The 20315-nt window shown below is 46.2% G+C and overlaps 1 protein-coding gene across 1 annotated transcript; it reads right to left on the bottom strand.

Annotated features, from left to right (window-relative positions):
- Nucleotides 1-397: 397 nt before the first annotated feature.
- Nucleotides 398-20000, bottom strand: LOC116979105 (tumor necrosis factor ligand superfamily member 10-like). Its single transcript, XM_033030565.1, has 5 exons — nucleotides 19691-20000; nucleotides 7963-8118; nucleotides 6710-6746; nucleotides 6516-6626; nucleotides 398-1817 (listed from the first exon to the last, which is right to left on the bottom strand). The coding sequence occupies exons 1-5, from the start codon at nucleotides 19874-19876 to the stop codon at nucleotides 1363-1365; spliced, it is 945 nt and encodes a 314-aa protein (XP_032886456.1). The 5' UTR covers nucleotides 19877-20000; the 3' UTR covers nucleotides 398-1362.
- Nucleotides 20001-20315: the final 315 nt, after the last annotated feature.

Below are 20315 nucleotides of genomic sequence, written 5' to 3'. Positions count from 1 at the left end.
TAAAAGGACTAGAAGGGACCACATGAAGGAAAAGCAAGAGCAAAAATTGAAAGGTAAGGTTGGACAAATCTTCCATTTGAAGTGGAAAACAGGAACCACTAACATAGTTCTGACAGTATCAAGAAGGGGGGGGGGTGGGGGAGGGAGAACCAAAAAAAGTTTCATCTACCCCATGAAAATTTTTCATCTACCCCACGATGGGACCTACACAACAATATCTCTCAATTGATGGTTGAGAATGAGTAGATCATCTGAAAAGAATTGTAAATATTCAGCCAGAATGTTGGTGGTAGATGGAGGATAGTTTAGATCGATTCAAGTACAATATTTGGCTCTCATTGCAGTGTGCTGCGATATAACAAAGCAGAATGGGGAAAATAAATAAATCATTGCTGGACACAGTGAATGAGATTTATTTTATAGCAGCATACATATGTACAAATGTTTGGAAGGGAAAGCTTCCTGTTGCTATCTCAACAGTTTCTGCAATTTGGCATATTTATTTCAAAAATATTTAACAGTGCAATTCTCTTATTTTTAGCCATATCCTTATCACTTTCCAGCAGTTGCAACTATGTTTTGAAGCATGTGTTTTTAACCTTCAGAGGAGTTTAGAGATACAGCATGGAAACTAGCCCTTCGGCCCACTGAGTCCATGCCAACCATCGATCACAGGTTCACACTAGCTCAATGTCATCCCACATTCACATCCGCTCCCTACGCACTAGGGGCAATTTCCAGTGACCAATTAACCTGCTTGTCTTTGGGATGTGGGGGGAAACCCACAGTCACGGAGACCATGTAAACTGCAGACAGTGGAGCACCCAAGGTTAGTATCAATCCCGGGTCTCTGGCACTGTGAGGCAGCAGCTCTACCCACTGCGCAACTGTCCGACCACATCAACCCCAAGGACTGTTGCTCCATGTTCTATTCTGAATGGGGAGTTCCCCTTTTTTCCCTACTATCCACTGATAATGCCTCTGGCTCATTTGCTGTGGGAATTATCTCAATTTACCATACCAAATACGCCTGTTTTTTGAGAGTGGAAGTTCAGACGCATATCAGGAGTCTTGGCGTTTCCACAAAAGTGGGGGAGGGTTCATTCAGCTTTCTAATTGCTACAACTGAAAACTACCAGGTGTATGCTGTAGATAGCAAGCATCTTTCTCTGCTGAGGCATAGCATTCATTTAACATGTTTTACTCAACTGATGAAGTAAAGATCTTTTGGGCAATTCTCAAGCTAACTAAGGGTTAGGAGGAGTAGGGCCAATAAAACTGATTGAATAGTAATTGTTTGATACAATGAATTAATTTTGAACAGGTAGCTCTTTATAAAAACTACTTACTACGTATTCTATCTCACACATCCAGTCTAAAGGATCCAAAATAGCTAGATTGCACATTATTATGATGTAGCAACTTTCTGTCAGAGACAGTTACAAATATTTCATCGTCAGCATCTAATTCAAAAAGTCCTCCTTGGTAGATGGAATTCAAACCATACTCTGCATTCGCTGCCCAACATTTTGTTCCCACGCTTTTCATGAGGAGGATCGGTGAAGGGTAGGATGCAGACGTCTTGTATATGCATTGTACAAGTGGTTGCTCATTAGGTTTGGCAGGTTGGTCCTCAAGATCAGATGCATCTTTCTGGGGATATATGAAGTAAGTCTGGGAATAAATGTAATATCTACCCATTTGACTGGCTTGCAATTTTCCATGGTTGATTGTCATGTTGCGGATGTAAGATAACCCATCTCTAATACCCCATTTCACAATGTGGCGGCATGATGTGTCCAGAAAGTTGGGTAAACCTGTCAAAGAAATAATTTGAAAGATGCAGTTTCAAATAAGTTTCTTGCTTTTTCTATAATTCAGCATAGTTAATTTTAATAAAACAAGGAAATGGCAGACCAGTTAAACAGGTACTTTGCTTTTGTCTTCACTAAACTTTTTCTCCCAGAGAGTTGTGAATCTGTGGTATTCTCTGCCACAGAAGGCAGTGGAGGCCAATTCACTGAGTGTATTCAAGATAGAGTTGGATATAGCTCTTAGGGCAAATGAAATCAAGGGATATAGAGAGAAAGCAGGAACGGGATGATCAGCCATGATCATATTGGTGGTGCTGGCTCGAAGGCCGAATGGCCTACTCCTGCACCTATTTGCTATGTTTCTATTTTAATGAACAGTTCCAGTACCAGCAGAATCTACCTAAATTTAACCGTGTGCTGAAAGTCAACACTTGTCAACTTAAGTATCGATGTAAACTTAATGCAGCAATAAGGAACTGCAGATGCTGGTTTAAATTGAAAATAAATCCAAAAAGCTGGAGTAACTCAGAGGGTCAGGCAGTATCTCTGGAGAAAAGGAATAGGTGATGTTGTGGGTGAAGACCCTTCTTCAGACAGTCAGGGAAAAGAGAAACGAGAGATATAGACAGTAATATAGAGAGATAATAAGTATCTATGTTCTCCATAAGGTAACGTTCCATGCCTTGCACTACTCTAAAAATCCACACTAGATTATTCGATAAACCTCTAAAGAAGGAAGAAAGTCCCTTAAAAAAATGTTGAGAGATTTTCAAATGTCAGGGAAGAGATTGATGATTAATTAGTGAATGGGTGCGATGGATGTTTGGTTCAGCCTAAGCATAAAACATGCTCAAGTACTGACAATGGAGATCACTCGTGGACTGATTTCACCAAAGATTTTTAAAATTATACTATAACCTATTTTGGGGCGTGGAAAGAAAAGAGTATTGAAAATAATAGACACATGGAACAGCAGACATTAGAATCTTGCGTAAAACACAAAGTGATGGAGTAACTTTGTTAACTCTGTGGAGAACATGGATGGGCGATGTTTCGGGTCAGGACTTGTCTTCAGACTCAGGACCAGGTCTGAAGAATGGTCCTGACCCAAAACGAGGCTTATCCATGTCCTCCAGGGATGCTGCCTGACCCGTTGAGTGTGTGCCAATGAAAATATTGGTACGGATATGTTGAGAGGTAAAAAATAAAATTGCAGCAGCAAGAAATAAATTGCAAACTATTTAGATTTTGTCCATATTTTCAATATAATATTTTAACTCTAGCAATAATCCAAAAAGGTAATTGGATTGGATTCAATTTATTGTCATTATCTCATAAGAGACAACAAAATGGATTTTCCTTACATTAAAATAATGGCAAGGGGAAAATATATATATATTTTATGCTGTGCAGGACTGCATGAGTTGTTAGGAGAATGCAGTGAAGGAGATTTAGAAGTTCTGTTTAACATTGAACAAGAGAGTAGTAATTCCAAGATCACCATTGAATGAGTGAAGTAAAGTGAAGTGCAATAATCAGAGATATTAGCTGGTCTTCAGCTCTGGAAATTGTTTTTCACATCTGTAGTTACCTCACATTCACACATTTTTGTTGTTGTGAAAGCTGATAAGAAAATCTTATGGGAAATGGAGTAATAGAGCAGTCATTGGACCAACAACATCAACTCAGCTGGTGCATTGTAAGAGGAAGTGGTGGGGAAAGTTTGCTTTACCTACTGTCGGGTGTTGATGAGTTTCTGATGTTTGAATTGATTTGGACAGCTTCATGAGAGACGTTACATGTCTTTTATGATCAGATGAAATGAGAATGAGAGGAAGTAAGTTACACTCAAAGGTTTGCAAAATAAAAGATTCTCATATCTACATTATTTATGCCATTACAAAATATGTATCTTCAGCCTGGCATTAATGTAACAAATTAAACAGTGCATTCTTCCTTTCCTGATGTGACTAGTAGAGTGGATAGGGGAGAACCAGTGGATGTGTTGTATCTGGACTTTCAGAAGGCTTTCGACAAGGTCCCACATAAGAGATTAGTATACAAACTTAAAGCACACGGTATTGGGGGTTCAGTATTGATGTGGATAGAGAAACTACTAAATCAAGCCTCCCTGTATATGTTGTACTGCTCCCTCATACTCCCATACATGATCTACTGTGTGGAGGTATGGGGGAACACATACTCCCATACATGATCTACTGTGTGGAGGTATGGGGGAACACATACTCCCATACATGATCTACTGTGTGGAGGTATGGGGGAACACATACAAAACAAATACACATCCAATCTTCATCCTCCAAAAAAGAGCAATACGAATGATACATAAAACCACCTACAGACAAGCAACAAAACCATTATTTATCAGACTAAAAACATTAACATTTCAAGATCTGACAGATTATAAAACTATCCAAATTATGTTCAAAGCAGCTAATCAGCAATTGCCGTGTAATATCCAGGGGTTGTTCCAACGGAGAGAAAGCAAACACAACCTGAGAGGAACCTATATATTCGAAAAACCGGCAATAAGAACTAATGCAAAACTCCATTGTGTTACAGCAAAGGGTGTTAGTCTCTGGAATAACTGCCATGATGAGCTGAAAAAATGTAAGACTATTCAAACTAAAAACACTCTTCAGAAACAAAAGATTGAATGGTTATGAGCTGGACCAGTGATTTTCTTTTCTGTTTGGTTATTTCTTGTTTGTGGACTGTTCAACAGATTTTGGGTCCATTTGTTCCCATTATTTTGTTTTTCCATGAAAATGTATAGAAAATAAGAGGGGGTAGGACCAGAAAAGTTTTCGAACTTCTTCTTACCCCTTTTGAACATGAACGATATTATTTGTATTATTTGAGTTACTTATTTGTTTGTTTTCCTTTGTGTTTTATTTTCTTTTCTTTTTATTGCTTACAAGTTTATTTGTGTTTGTATTTTTTAACATGTTCAATAAATTAATAAAAGTAAAGTAAGTAAGTAAGAACTGGCTGGCAGACAGGAAGCAAAGAGTAGGCGTAAACGGGTCCTTTTCACAATGGCAGGCAGTGACTAGTGGGGTACCGCAAGGCTCAGTGCTGGGACCCCAGCTATTTACAATATATATTAATGATTTGGACGAGGGAATTGAATGCAACATCTCCAAGTTTGCGGATGACACTAAGCTGGGGGGCAGTGTTAGCTGTGAGGAGGATGCTAGGAGGCTGCAAGGTGACTTGGATAGGCTGGGTGAGTGGGCAAATGTATGGCAGATGCAGTATAATGTGGATAAACGTGAGGTTATCCACTTTGGTGGCAAAAGCAGGAAAGCAGACTATTATCTAAATGGTGGCCGATTAGGAAAAGGGGAGATGCGACGAGACCTGGGTGTCATAGTACACCAGTCATTGAAAGTAGGCATGCAGGTGCAGCAGGCAGTGAAGAAAGCGAATGATATGTTAGCATTCATAGCAAAAGTATTTGAGTATAGGAGCAGGGAGGTTCTACTGCAGTTGTACAGGGTCTTGGTGAGACCACACCTGGAGTATTGCGTACAGTTTTGGTCTCCAAATCTGAGGAAGGACATTATTGCCATAGAGGGAGTGCAGAGAAGGTTCACCAGACTGATTCCTGGGATGTCAGGACTTTCATATGAAGAAAGACTGGATAGACTCGGCTTGTACTCGCTAGAATTTAGGAGATTGAGGGGGGATCTTATAGAAACTTACAAAATTCTTAAGGGGTTGGACAGGCTAGATGCAGGAAGATTGTTCCCGATGTTGGGGAAGTCCAGGACAAGGGGTCACAGTTTAAGGATAGAGGGGAAATCCTTTAAGACCGAGATGAGAAAAACATTTTTCACACAGTGGTGAATCTCTGGAACTCTCTGCCACAGAAGGTAGTTGAGGCCAGTTCATTGGCTATATTTAAGAGGGAGTTAGATGTGGCCCTTGTGGCTAAAGGGATCAGGGAGTATGGAGAGAAGGCAGGTACGGGATACTGAGTTGGATGATCAGCCATGATCATATTGAATGGCGGTGCAGGCTCGAAGGGCCGAATGGCCTACTCCTGCACCTATTTTCTATGTATCTATGTATCTATGACTCCTATATTTGCAATCATTTTTATTTGTAGGAACTTGTTTGTTGTTTCCTCTTAAGCTCTGCGTTCGCTATGCTACTGGGAGAGTGTTGGTTTTGCATCATTTTTTATGTTACGGCACTGAAACTAACCAATGAAAGATATTTAACAGAATCCATGGATAATTTGCACAATACTGTTTTTAAAAAAAGCTCTCATTCATTTCATACATTCATAAGCCATCACCGCAGCATCATACTATTGCATCCTTTAATGGATTTTATCACGATGATGCCCTTCACCAATATTTTACTGACATCTTAATAGTACTTTGATTTATTAACTTTATAATGTGAATAGCTTGAGAAGATGAATATCTGTTGTCCACCTTTTGTTGCCCTTGAAAAGTGAGCTACTTTCTTGAATTGCTCCAATTGTATTATCAAAATACTTCTATGATGCTATAAGGTGAGGATTCACTAAGAATAAAAGAACACTGACATATTTCCAAGTCAAGGTGATGTGCGGCTCGCAAACTGACCGCGCTTTAGTTAATCCAATCTAATCCAATTAGTTAGTTAAGTATAGTTAATCCAATGAATAGGGAGGGCTGCACTAACCAGGTAGCGAGCCAGCTCGTACAGTGAGATGAGCAGAGGGACGGTATGTTGATTGGTCATCCAATTGCACTGTAGACTTGAAAACCTCTGGAGGTAAGTTGTTTATTATATCTGGAAAGGAAAACAGTTGTGTCATTTATCTAACTTTGTTGGGTCAGAGAACGTCAACGTGTAAGGATGTGAAACAAGCTCACCTTTACTGATACGTTGCCTGCTAGCTTTTTCTGTTACCTGAACAATTTATTGGGAAGAAAATTGTGAGAGTAAATTTGTGCAATCAGCTCAAAAATAATGTAAACTTTCGTAATATGTGCATGTTATGTCAACACTCTCCCTCTTAATGCAACAATGCCAAAACAGCACTCCAGCATATCAATTGTCGTTTTTCTGACAATTGAAATAGTTTGCAATGTAGTGTGATATTTTTCAGCCAAACAATCTCAGACTACAAAACCACAAGTGAACATATTAAGTACCAAATTATATGTTTTTGGTGTTCTATGTGTCAAAAGACTCGTATCCAAATTGAAAACAAGTAATTGCATATATGGAAAATCTGACAATCTTGCCATATGTCGTAATAACTCCACATTTAAAAACATTACTTTCCTTATCAAAGGCGGCACAGTGGCACAGCAGCAGTGTTGCTGCCTTACAGCATCAGAAACTCTGGTTCGATCCTGGCTATGGGTGCTGTCTGTACGGAGTTTGTACATTCTCCCTGAGACAGCGTGCATTTTCTCCAGGTGCTCTGGTTTTCTCCCATACTCCAAAGACATTCTGGTTTGTAGATTAATACACTTTGGTAAAATTGTAAATTGTCCCTAGTGTGTAGGATAGGTGTGATCACTGGTCGGCGTGGAGTCGGTGAGATTAAAGCCAGTGAGATTGGCTGTCTACACTTGGCCTAGATGAGTGTGGGCTCAGGAGAAGCATGGTTGGCCATTCCTGGCAGAGGGAATATGGGGGATGACGGGGAATGAGAGTACCACTATCGAAGATGTATTTATCTACTGTGATCAGTCCCTCTGAAGTCAGGGATCGGAGAGGAGGGGAGGTAAGGGGGGAAGCACAAGGGACCCAGGTTCGATCCTGACTACACGTGCTGTCTGTATGAATTTGTATGTTCTCCATGTGGGTTTTATCCGGGTGCTCCGGTTTCTTACCATATTCAAAAGACGTACACGTTTGTAGGCTTTGGTAAAAATTGGAAATTGTCCCTAGTGTGTAGGATAGTGCTAATATACGGGGATCGCTGTTCGGCACAAACTCAATGGTCCAAAGGGCCTGTTTCTGTGCTGTATCTCTAAACTAAAAATAATTTAAATTTCCATTAGGTGATTCTGTAGCTTCAAGAAAAGGAGTCAACACATTGATGCAGAAATTGCAGCTGGAGCACAACTTGACAGAAAATGGAGAGAATTAACGTTGTCGTCTGTTCAATTACCTTGTTTGCAAGTAATTTAATTTTGTTAGCCAGTATCCAACAGGGATCTTCTCCGATCTGGTTGTTTATGTCTTCAGTTTCCTTCCTGAATAGTTGTTGAAGTTTGTCGGGATTAGACAGACACCATAACTCCTGGGAAGCTGTCTGATTTTTTATCTAAACAGAATAGAGAGTTCAAGTTCAAGTGAGTTTATTGTCATGTGTCCCTGATAGGACAATGAACAGTGTTCTTAAACAGTGGCCCCTAGTTCAGCATTTGACAGCCCCGCCATCCCGGGAATTAACTTGAAAACCTACGCTGCACTCCCTCAATAGCAAGAATGTCCTTCCTCAAATTAGGGGACCAAAACTGCACACAATACTCCAGGTGTGGTATCACTAGGGCCCTATATAACTGCAGAAGGACCTCATATATTCAACTCCTCTTGTTATGAAGGCCAACATGCCATTCGCTTTCTTCACTGCCTGCTGTACCTGCATGCTTACTTTCATTGACTGATGAACAAGGACCCCCAGATCCCGTTGTACTTCCCCTTTTCCCAACTTGACACCATTTAGATGATAATCTGCCTTCCTGTTTTTGCTACCAAAGTGGATAATCTCACATTTATCCACATTAAACTGCATCTGCCCACTCACCCAACATGTCCAAGTCACCTTGCATTCTCATAGCATCTTCCTCACAGTTCACACTGCCACCCAGCTTTGTGTCATCTGCAAATTTGCTAATGTTACTTTGAATCCTTTCATCAAAATCATTGATGTATATTGTAAATAGCTGCGGTCCCAGCACCAAGCCTTACGGTACCACACTAGTCACTGCCTGCCATTCTGAAAGGGACCCGTTAATCCCTACTCTTTGTTTCCTGTCTGCCAACCACTTCTCTATCCATGTCAGCACTCTACCCCCAATACCATGTGCCATAATTTTGCCCACTAATTTCCCATGTGGGACCTTATCAAATGTTTTCTGAGTCCAGGTATACTATATCCACTGGCTCTCCCTTGTCCATTTTCCTAGTTACATCCTCAAAAAATTCCAGAAGATTAGTCAAGCATGATTTCCCCTTCGTAAATCCATGCTGACTCGGACCGATCCTGTTACTGCGATCCAAATGTGCGGCTATTTCATCTTTTATAATTGACTCCAGCATCTTCCCCACCACCAATGTCAGGCTAACTGGTCTATAATTCCCGGTTTTCTCTCTCCCGCCTTTCTTAAAAAGTGGGATAACATTAGCTACCCTCCAATCCACAGGAACTGATCCTGAATCTATAAAACATTGGAAAATTATCACCAATACGTCCACAATTTGTCAAGCCACTTCCTTAAGTACCCTGGGATGCAGACCATCAGGCCCTGGGGATTTATCAGCCTTCAGTCCCATCAGTCTACCCAACACCATTTCCTGCCTAATGTGGATTTCCTTCAGTTCCTCCATCATCCTCTGGCCACTAGTACATCAGGAAGATTGTTTGTGTCCTCCTTAGTGAAGACGGATCCAAAGTACCTGTTCATCTCATCTGCCATTTCCTTTTTCCCCATAATAAATTCACCTTTTTCAATCTTCAAGGGTCCAACTAATTTTGTCTTCTTCACATACCTAAAGAAGCTTTTAATATCCTCCTTTATATTCTTAGCTAGCTTACCTTCGTACCTCATCTTTTCTCCCTGTATTGCCTTTTTAGTTATCTTCTGTTGCTCTTTAAACATAACCCAATCGTCTTGCTCCTCGCTCATCTTTGCTACATTGTACTTCTCTTTTATTTTTATACTGTCCCTGACGTCCCTTGTCAGCCATGGTCACCCCTTACTCTCCTTGGAATCTTTCTTCCTCTTTGGAATGAACTGATCATGCACCTTATGTATTATTCCCAGAAATACCTGCCCTTGTTGTTCCACTGTCATCCCTGCTAGTGTATCTTTCCAGTCAACTTTGGCCAGCTCCTCCCTCATGGCTCCATAATCCACTTTATTCAACTAACACTGACACCTCCGATTTACCCTTCCCCCTCTCCAGTTGTAGATTAAACCTGATCATATTATAGTCACTACCTCCTAATGGCTCCTTAACCTCAAATTCCTTTATCAAATCCAGTTCATTACATAACACTAAATCCAGAATTGCCTTCTCCCTGGTAGGCTCCAATACAAACTGCTCTAAGAATCCATCACGGAGGCACTCCACAAACTCCCTTTCTTGGGGTCCAGTACCAACCTGATTTTTCCCAGTCTACCTGCATGTTGAAATCTCCCATAACAACCACAGCATTACCTTTACTACATGCCAATTTTAACTCCTGATCAAACTTGCACCCTATATCCAGGCTACTGTTTGCGGGCCTGTAGATTAGTCCCATTAGGGTCTTTTTGCCCTTACAATTCCTTAGTTCTATCCATACTGACTCCACATCTCCTGTTTCAATGTCACCCCTTGCAAGGAACTGAATTTCATTCCTCACCAACAGAGCTACCCCACCCCCTCTGCCCACCTGTCTGTCTTTTCGATTGGAGATATACCCTTAATATTCAGTTCCCAGCCCTGGCCCTCTCGCAGCCATTTCTCAGTAATTCCCACAACATCATACTTGCCAGTTTTCAACTGAGCCTCAAGCTCGTCCACTTTATTCCTTATACTTCGCGCATTCATATATATTTGACCTCCGTATTCACTTCCCCCCTCGCACCTCTCGCAATTGGCCCTGACCTTACTCTCTTATCCCTTCTCGAACTTTCCTTCCCCCATTAATTCGGGAGCCTTTTGTGACTTTTCCTGTACTCACTTCCCCTTCAACTCCATCTTTATATTCCCAATTTGTCAATCCCTCCCCCCCCCACTATTTAGTTTAAACCCACACATGTAGCCCTAGCAAACCTGCCTGCCAGAACGTCGGTCCCCCTCCACTTAAGATGTAACCCGTCCCATTTGTACAGGTCACCCCTACCCCAGAAGAGATCTCAGTGGTCTAGAAATCTAAATGGCCTGAAGAAAAGTTCTAAATCAGTCTGAAGGGTCTCGACCCGAAACGGCGCCTATTCCTTCTCTCCATAGATGCTGCCTCACCTGCTGAGTTTCTCCAGCATTTTTGTCTACCTTCGATTTTTCCAGCATCTGCAGTTCTTTCTTAAACATACTCCTTATTCTTAAACTGTGGCCCCGGGTTCTGGACTCAACCAACATCAGGAACTTGTTTCCTGCATCTAGCGTGTCCAATCCCTTAATAATTTTATATGTTTCTACAAGATTACCTCTCATCCTTCTAAATTCAAGTGAATACAAGCCCAGTCGCTCCATTCTTTCAACATATGGCAGTCAGTCCTGCCATCCAGGGAATTAACTTGGTGAACCTATGCTGCGCTCCCTCAATAGCAAGAATGTCCTTCCTCAAATTCCAGCAGACGAGGATGGTAATGTTTTGCTGTCATTGTTAAGTGAACGACAAACTGCACCAAGTGTATCTTTTTCCTACTTTCTGTTTTCTGCTCGTGGCACTGTGACATTGAGGATGTGTTCAAACACCTGCTGTGTACTAACTCGATAATTGTCACAGTCTGCCCTCTCCTCATTCTCATCCACTTCACCTCCCAGTACTTTTCCACCGGTCCCTCCTTCTCCTCGCCTGCCACTCCCCTCTCATCAGCCCAACTCTCCTCACCTATTGCACTCAGTTGCCTCTGATCACCAATTAACCCGGTATATAGACTCTCCTCACCGCTCACACAGTGCCAGATTGTTCTCAGCATTCATGCAAGACTCTCCAGCGATTTCCCGACTTCCTGCCTGGCTTCGACTCTCCTTTCGTCTGTCCCTCGCTGGTTTGTTTGCATCATGTGTTGGATCTCCTGGTGACCGGACCTTCCGCTACCCCGACTACGTCTCCTGCCTGCCCCTCTTTGGAACCTTCGCTCAATCCTGAGCCTCTGTGTGAGTACGGTGTACCCATTCCTGTGTTACTACTCTGTGTTACAGTATCGTAATAAAGTTCATTACCAACTATACCTGCCTGATTCTGTGCTGCTATTGGGTCCAAGCTATACCCGTTACAGTACAATCTGGCCAACAATGGACTCAGCGCACACAACGTCTCCGTCAAACTGCTTCGAGAGGATTGAGCACACGCTCCTGCAGCACGAAGCTATGCTCACTGCCTCCAACTCCGAGGTTCGACAGGCTGTGTCAAACCAGGAGCAAGCATTGGTTGCACTAGCCACCCAGGTCCAACAGCTGACGACCACTGTCGCCCAGGCTACACCCCATGCTTCGCCTCCGGCTCCGACAGCACCAGCTCCCGGTCCGCCAGGACCATCACCTGAGCCCCGGGTGGGAACCCCGGAGCGCTACGCTGGAGACCCGGAGGGCTGCAACCCATTCATCACGAACTGTTCCATTCTCTTCGCCCTACAGCCCTACACCTTCGCCCAGGAAGCGGCGAGAGTGGCGTTTACCATTAATCACCTGACTGGCAGAGCTCGGCTGTGGGGAACGGCTGAATGGGAGCGACGCACGCCAGCTTGCTCCTCTTTCCAGGCCTTCGCCGCGGAGCTTCGCAAGGTGTTCGGTGAGGTTTCGATGGGTCCGGACGCTGCGGGAGGTCTGCTGGGGTTGAGCCAGGGGAACCAGAGCGTCGCTGACTTCGTCATCGACTTTCGCACCAGGGCCCGTTAGAGTGATTGGAAAGCCCCGGCCCAGTGTGACGCTTTCTTGCTGGGCTTGAATGACTATATCAAGGATGAGTTGGTGTCCCACGACCTTCCTTCTTCTCTGGATGGGCTTATCGAGCTAACGACCCATCTGGACCGACGCATCCTGGCGAGACGTCGGGAGAGGCGACAGGGACAGGCGGACCGCCAGCTATCCACCCAAGCTCGTTTTCCTCCGGAGACTGGACTACCCTCGTCGGGGCAACCATCGAGGCAACCTGAACCCATGCAGGTGGGTCGCACCAGGCTCACCCCCGAGGAACGGGAACGTCGGCGTCGGGGGAACCTCTGTCTCTACTGTGGCCTGGCGGGTCATTACATCTCCAAGTGTCCAGTAAAAGGCCAGACTCACCTGTAGCGGAGGAATTACTGATGAGTCGAACCTCTGAACTTTCCTCTGCCCGACACCCTCTTTGTCATGCCCGTCTGCTGTTGTCTGATGGTTCTCACACCCTCGCCACCTTCATAGACTCTGGCTGTGACATTAATCTTATGGACAAGGAACTAGCCCGCCAGCTAGGCATCAGTTGTGTTCCCCTGCCTGAACCTGTTCCCGCCAACGCCCTCGACGGCCATCTCCTGGGGACTGTTTCTCACCAGACGGTCCCAGTGCGCATGCTCCTGTCAGGTAATCACCATGAGACCATCCAGTTCCACATCCTGCAGTCTCCCCGTCTTCCCCTCATCCTGGGTTACCCCTGGCTTCGGCGACACAACCCCAACATCGACTGGAGGATGGGGGTCATCTTGGGTTGGAGCCCTTCCTGCCACCAAGTGTGCCTGAAGCAAGCCTCAGCTCCTCAACCGGCCACCTGCTCCAGTTCTGCTCCAGACCTGACGGGGGTCCCAGCCGAGTACCATGACTTTGGGGAGGTTTTTAGCAAGTCTAGGGCCACCTCCCTTCCTCCTCATCGGCCCTATGACTGCGTCATAGACCTCCTGCCTGGTTCCGCTCCTCCTAGGGGTCGCCTTTACTCCCTGTCCGCCCCTGAGAGAGGCGCCATGGAGAAATACATAAACGACTCCTTGGCTGCTGGTCTCATCCGTCCCTCCGCGTCTCCTGCTGGGGCTGGGTTCTTCTTCGTGGAGAAGAAGGACAAATCTCTGCGTCCCTGCATAGATTACCGGCGGCTCAACGGCATCACGGTGAAGAATCGCTACCCTCTCCCACTCATCTCCTCTGCTTTCGAGCTCCTGGAGGGGGCCACCATCTTTTCGAAGTTGGATCTACCCAACGCCACCACTTGGTCCGCATCAAAGAGGGAGATGAGTGGAAGACCGCCTTCAACACTCCCACGGGACATTATGAATACCTGGTGATGCCCTTTGGCCTCACCAACGCCCCGGCCGTCTTCCAGGCTTTGGTCAATGACGTTCTCAGAGACATGTTGAACAAGTACATGTTCGTCTATATTGATGACATCTTTTCACGGACCAAGGAGGAACACGTACACCACGTCCAGGCAGTTCTACATCGGCTCCTGGAGAACTCGCTCTTCGTTAAAGCTGAGAAGTGCGAGTTTCACTCCCCGTCAGTCTCCTTCCTAGGATACATCGTTGGCCAAGGGAACATCAAGATGGACCCCGCCAAGGTCTCTGCTGTCACCACCTGGCTTGTTCCTGACTCCCGCAAGCAGCTCCAAAGGTTCCTGGGGTTCGCCAATTTTTACCGACAGGTCATCCGTGGCTACAGTACTGTGACCGCACCCCTCACGGCACTCACCGCCTCCAAGGTTCCGTTCCAGTGGTCTTCCGCGGCCGACAAAGCTTTTCAGACACTCAAGACACGGTTTACACCGGCCCCCATCCCCCAAGTTCCGGACTCAGAGAGACAGTTCGTGGTGGAGGTGGACGCCTCCGACGTGGGGGCGGGAGCTGTTCTGTCCCAGCAGGCTGCCGGGGACCAGAAGCTCCATCCATGCGCCTTCTTCTCCCGACGCCTGACCCCTGCTGAGAAGAATTATGACATTGGCAACCGAGAACTGTTGGCGGTTAAGTTGGCGTTGGAGGAATGGCGTCACTGGCTGGAGGGAACCGAGCAGCCTTTCTTGGTTTAGACTGACCACAAGAACCTTGAATACCTCCAGTCAGCCAAGAGGCTCAACTCTTGTCAGGCCCGCTGGTCTCTCTTCCTCACCCGCTTCAACTTCTCCCTCTCCTACCGACCTGGGTCCCGCAACGTGAAGCCCGATGCCCTCTCTCGACAGTTCTTGGCGAAGGAGGAGCCTGCCTCTGGCCCCAACACCGTCCTCGCACAGGGTTGCCTCCCTCACCTGGGAAGTGGAGGAGAGGGTCAAGGCGGCCTTGGAGAACCAGCCGGGACCCAGCGCATGCCCTCCTGATCGCCTGTTTGTGGTTTCTGCCCTGCGGTCCGACGTCCTTCAGTGGGCCCACAGCTCTCGACTCACCTGTCATCCCGGCATTCAGCGGACCAAGGAGATGGTGCTATGGAGGTTCTGGTGGGCATTGCTGGAGGAGGACACTCGGGAGTTTGTCAACGTCTGTCCCGTTTGCAACCAGCACAAGGTCTCACACCAAGCTCCTGCGGGTCATCTGCTTCCACTGCCTGTACCCCATCGACCATGGTCCCACATCTCCCTGAACTTCGTTACCGGCCTGCCCCCATCCCGTGGTCACACCACCATCCTGACCGTGGTCGATAGATTTAGCAAGATGGCTCACTTCGTGCCCCTGCCCACGCTTCCGTCAACCAAGGAAACTGCCGAGCTCATGTTACTCCACGTCTTCAGGCTCCATGGTCTCCCCGTCAATGTGGTCTCCGACCGGGGACCCCAGTTTGCCTCTGTGTTCTGGAGGGAGTTCTGCACGCTTGTGGGGGCCACCGTGAGTCTGACATCCGGATTTCATCCCCAGTCCAACGGCCAAACTGAAAGGAAGAATCAGGAGATGGAGACGGCGCTGCGGTGTATGGTGTCCAAGCATCCCTCTTCCTGGTCCCAGCAGTTGTTGTGGGTGGAGTACGCCCACAACACCCTGACAAGCTCGGCCACTGGGCTCTCCCCTTTCCAGTGTGCCTACGGGTTCCAGCCTCCACTGTTCCCGGCGCTGGAGAAAGAGGTTTCCTGCCCGTCCAGGCCTTCATCCGTTGCTCCCGCAGGACGTGGACCCAAGCCAGGGCGGCTCTTCTCCTCTCCGTGGACCGTTACGCCACGGCTGCCAACCGTCACCGCACCCAGACCCCCACCTACCTCGCGGGCCAGAAGGTCTGGCTGTCGACCCGGGACCTTCCCTTGAGGGTGGAGTCCAAGAAGTTGGCACCCAAGTTCATCGGTCCCTTTGAGATCCAGAAGGTCATCAACCCAGCAGCTGTGAGGCTCAAGTTGCCTCGTTCCATGTGGGTCCATCCTACGTTCCATGTGTCCAGAGTAAAGCCAGTCCGGGAGAGCTCCCTGGTCCCCGCAGTCCCTCCTCCTCCACCTCCTCGTCTCATCGACGGAGGCCCCGCCTTTACGGTGCACCGCCTCCTGCGCTCCCGCCGTCGCGGGAGGGGTCTCCAATACCTGGTCGATTGGGAGGGTTACGGTCCAGAGGAGAGGTCCTGGGTTCCTGCTCGACACATCCTGGACGCCTCCCTAATCAGGGAGTTTCACCGGCGTCATCTCCTAGAGGGGTCGCCGCCCCTGAGACTCTGTCCCCTCTTCCGTCTGAGGCGCCCAGTGACGACGAGACGGAGCTTTCCTCTGATGCTATGGAGGAGGATGCGGACATGGATGTCTCGGACGAATATTAGCCCCCCTCCGGTCCCCCTCCTCCCACCCCACTCTGCGTGGGATTGGGTTTATTTTCTTTATTGTTTTTTTGGGGGTTTTGGGACGTCAGGAGCCGTCCCTTGAGGGGGGGATTCTGTCACGGTCTGCCCTCTCCTTATTCTCATCCATTTCACCTCCCAGTACCTTTCCACCGGTCCCTCCTTCTCCTCACCTGCCTGCCTGCCACTCCCCTCTCATCAGCCCAACTCTCCTCACCTATTGCACTCAGTTGCCTCTGATCACCAATTATCCCGATATATAGACTCTCCTCACCGTTCACACAGTGCCAGATTGTTCTCAGCATTCATGCAAGACTCTCCAGCGATTTCCCGACTTCCTGCCTGGCTTCGACTCTCCTTTCGTCTGTCCCTCGCTGGTTTGTTTGCATCGTGTGTTGGATCTCCTGGTGACCGGACCTTCCGCTACCCCGACTACGTCTCCTGCCTGCCCCTCTTCGGAACCCTCGCTCAATCCTGAGCCTCTGTGTGAGTACGGTGTACCCATTCCTGTGTTACTACTCTGAGTTACAGTATCGTAATAAAGTTCGTTACCAACTATACCTGCCTGATTCTGTGCTGCTATTGGGTCCAAGCTATACCCGTTACAATAATGGCAATATTAGGTTGGAGTATTGCGTACAGTTTTTGTCTCCTTATCTGAGGAAAGACATTCCTGCCATAGAGGGAGTACAGAGAAGGTTCACCAGACTGATTCTTGGGATGTCAGGACTTTCATATGAAGTAAGACTGGATAGACTCAGCTTGTACTCGCTAGAATTTAGAAGATTGAGGGGGGATCTAAAGGGATCAGGGGGTATGGAGAGAAGGCAGGTACAGGATACTGAGTTGGATGATCAGCCATGATCATATTGAATGGCGGTGCAGGCTCGAAGGGCCGAATGGCCTACTCCTGCACCCGTTTTCTACGTTTCTATGATCTTATTGAAACAAGCCCGCGCCACACGTTGTATTTATTGGAAGCAACTCCTGGCAGAAATGCAACACGGAGAAAGCCCGGTGGTGCCGAGGTTCTGGAATTACAAGTGGAATATCCGCCAGTGTAGAAACATCTTTAGCTTTTTTGTCACTTACTTTGCTCCTCTAGTATCTTTGGTGTGTACTAAGTCGATACTGGCAATATTCGAATGCCGGTGGCCTGTTTTCACACTACGTGGCACATCAGCCTGTGCTTAGTCTGTCCATTAAAACTATTTCTACACCATTTGTTTTTAGGAGTCGCTAAGAGTGGAAATCCTCTGTTGGATTTCCTCCTTCTTGGGCTGAATACTATTACCAGCATTAGTGCTGCGATCATGCTTTAACCCAGTGCAATCTGGGGATCAAAACGGGTATTTCTGTTCTTTCTCTTTTTAAGCTGCCCCGCTGGATCGAGGCTAGTCGTGTGTAGGGCAACCGTGGATTTATCTACAGAAAATGTTGGAAACGCTCAGCGAATCAGTTAGTATTCTGTGGAAAGCGAAACTGTTAGTATCTGTGGAAAGCGAAACTGTTAATAGGTCACATCCAGAACGCTTTATCGGTAATGGGAAAGAGTGATTCAAGTTGGTTCAGCAGAGAAGGTGGGGAGGATGGTAGATGGGGTGAAGGGAATTTCTATACTCTGGTAAAATAATGGGAGAGTTAAAATTAAACTTCTTTATCTGTGCAATGTTATTTAGTCTGACCACAAGCAAACAACGAGACTGACAGGTAAAAGTGGTCAGTTCACATAAAGAAAGAGCGAGTTGTCTCATGTTTAGAGAATTCGACAGAGTCCCGCATGCCCTGTCATGAGTCTCGCTGTTGATCCCCAAACATGCATTGGGCCTTGGTGCAACAATGGAGGATACAGACGGAGAGGTCAGAGTGGGGATGAGGTGGTCAATTAAAGTAGCAGCTCAGGGTCACTCTTGCGGGTGCGATGCAAAGCGCTCGTCATTGATCCATCTGGTCCCATCTCCACCATCCCAATCACCCAGACTAACGTTGCTTTGTCTGATTACTGATGAAGGTCCCTGTACCCAAAATAGGAGCTGTTCCACTTTCCACATTTGCTGAGTCTGAAGAAGGGTCTCGACCCCAAGCGCCACCTATTCCTTTTCTCCAGAGATGCTGCCTGACCCGCTGTTACGCCAGCTTTTTGTTTCTATACTGTTTTCCCACCGTTTTTCTGTTTTTATTTCAGATTTCCAGCATCTGCTTTTCTATAACGTTCAGTGCGTCTCTCCACTCAGTCCCAGTCTAACAAAGTAAGTGACAAAAAGGCTAAAGATGTTTCTACTCTGGCTGGCGGATATTCCACTTGTAGTTCCAGGACCTCGGCTTTCACCGTGGTTGCATTTCTGCCAGGAGCTGCTTCCAATAAATACAACGTATGGCGCAGGCTTATTTCTAGCCTCCGGCTCTATATTAAATATCCATGGTGACCAAAAGTAGGTCGAATTAAATCTGCACCGAAGCTTTTCTGCTGGCATACGGTGGGCGCGCCTTCATAAACTAAAGCAACACGCCTCCCTGGAACAATGTTTAAAGTGCTTTGTTTGCTAACACCACTTACTGTGTCAAAACAAATCACTGCACCTGTAACCGCAAATGCTACCATTTCACTCTTCTCCCTTTCCAGAGTGAAAGTTTGGGAGAAGAGTAAACTGCGTACTTTAATATTTATCCAGCAAACGTACAGTATTGTAATTTTAAAATGACTGTACGGGTTTGGAGTGTGAGGGGGGTGGGGGTGGGGGTGGACTGGGGAAGATTATTCAAATTCCTTCCGAAACCTGTATGGGTTTGTAAACGCATTTCAACACAAGCACCTCAGCACACCTCAGTTCGTGGGTTTTTAGCACGAACCCCTCTTTCAGCTCGTCAACTTTTGCAGGCTCGGCACACTGCAGTGTGATTCATTTTCGCTTTCATCCCACTTTAATGTTTGCCCTTTATCAGAATTCGTATTTTGGCTCAGTCAGCCGACATGAACTAAGTTTTACACAAAGAGCTGGAGTTTAACTTCCTTTGTAAATTTCCGCCAATTATATAAAACACAAGATAGTGACCGAACCAGTAAAAACCTCAGCGGTAATGCAGTTATTTTCTGTCACATCACATTTCCCTTTCTGTTGCCATCTCGAAAGACAGAGTTGTTTTTTTGCAATTACTTCCCAAATCCAATTTAGCCCAGACTCTCTAGGAAATAAAATACTTGTTAACATCAACCCGACTCGTTCTGCAGATTGGTTTATCCAGGCAGTAGAGTTTACCTTTGAGATTTCTCTTGTGAAATATATAAACAATCCCGCAGTCGCACAAACTTGCACCATAAGCAACGCGACGCCGCCGATCACTACGCCCAGAATCAGCTTGGATTTGACGGGGGTCCGGGGGTCGGGGGATAACATCTGAGCCGCAGACTCCGAGCTGCACGATCGAGAGTATTGTCCAGCCATCGCATCCCGCTGATTAGTAAACGCGAATTATCTGTCTGACTGGAAGGATATAACCTTTAAAAAAAAAATCCTCTGCGAGTTGTTGTGGGAGGGTGTAAGCAGGAAGAACACGTTCACCGCTGGCTCCCCGCCCGGCTGCTGAAAATCACTGATTAAACTGAGCCGATATAACTATCGCCGCCCACTGCTTTTCGCCTCTCCAATGTTAAAACGGTGGTATTCAAATCGGCATTTAATAAAGATTTTTTCGATAAAGCATGGAATTTTTCTATATCAAGCGTGGAAATTGTCTGCAAATAAGAACTTGGCCTGCAAGCAGATAGTTTATCCAAGACTTCAATATGTCAAACAACTTTCAAAGGGCATTTCATCACTTGTATCATACATCTGTTGCAGTTTAAATTAAACGCAAGGCTTAAAAGAACCAGCTATGATTGGC

The sequence above is a fragment of the Amblyraja radiata genome, chromosome 12 (assembly GCF_010909765.2).
Source record: "Amblyraja radiata isolate CabotCenter1 chromosome 12, sAmbRad1.1.pri, whole genome shotgun sequence".
Classification (NCBI taxonomy): Eukaryota; Metazoa; Chordata; class Chondrichthyes; order Rajiformes; family Rajidae; genus Amblyraja; species Amblyraja radiata.
The sequence above is the reverse complement of the archived record's forward strand: the minus strand, read 5'-3'. Positions and strand labels throughout refer to the sequence as shown.

Coding starts and splice junctions, on each gene's coding strand:
- LOC116979105 (XM_033030565.1), bottom strand. CDS start 19,876: ATGGCTGGACAATACTCTCGATCGTGCAGCTCGGAGTCTGCGGCTCAG. Junction 6,627..6,709: donor CAGGCAACGTATCAGTAAAG/GTGAGCTTGTTT, acceptor TTTCCTTTCCAG/ATATAATAAACAACTTACCT. Junction 1,818..6,515: donor ACGAGCTGGCTCGCTACCTG/GTTAGTGCAGCC, acceptor TTTCTTTGACAG/GTTTACCCAACTTTCTGGAC.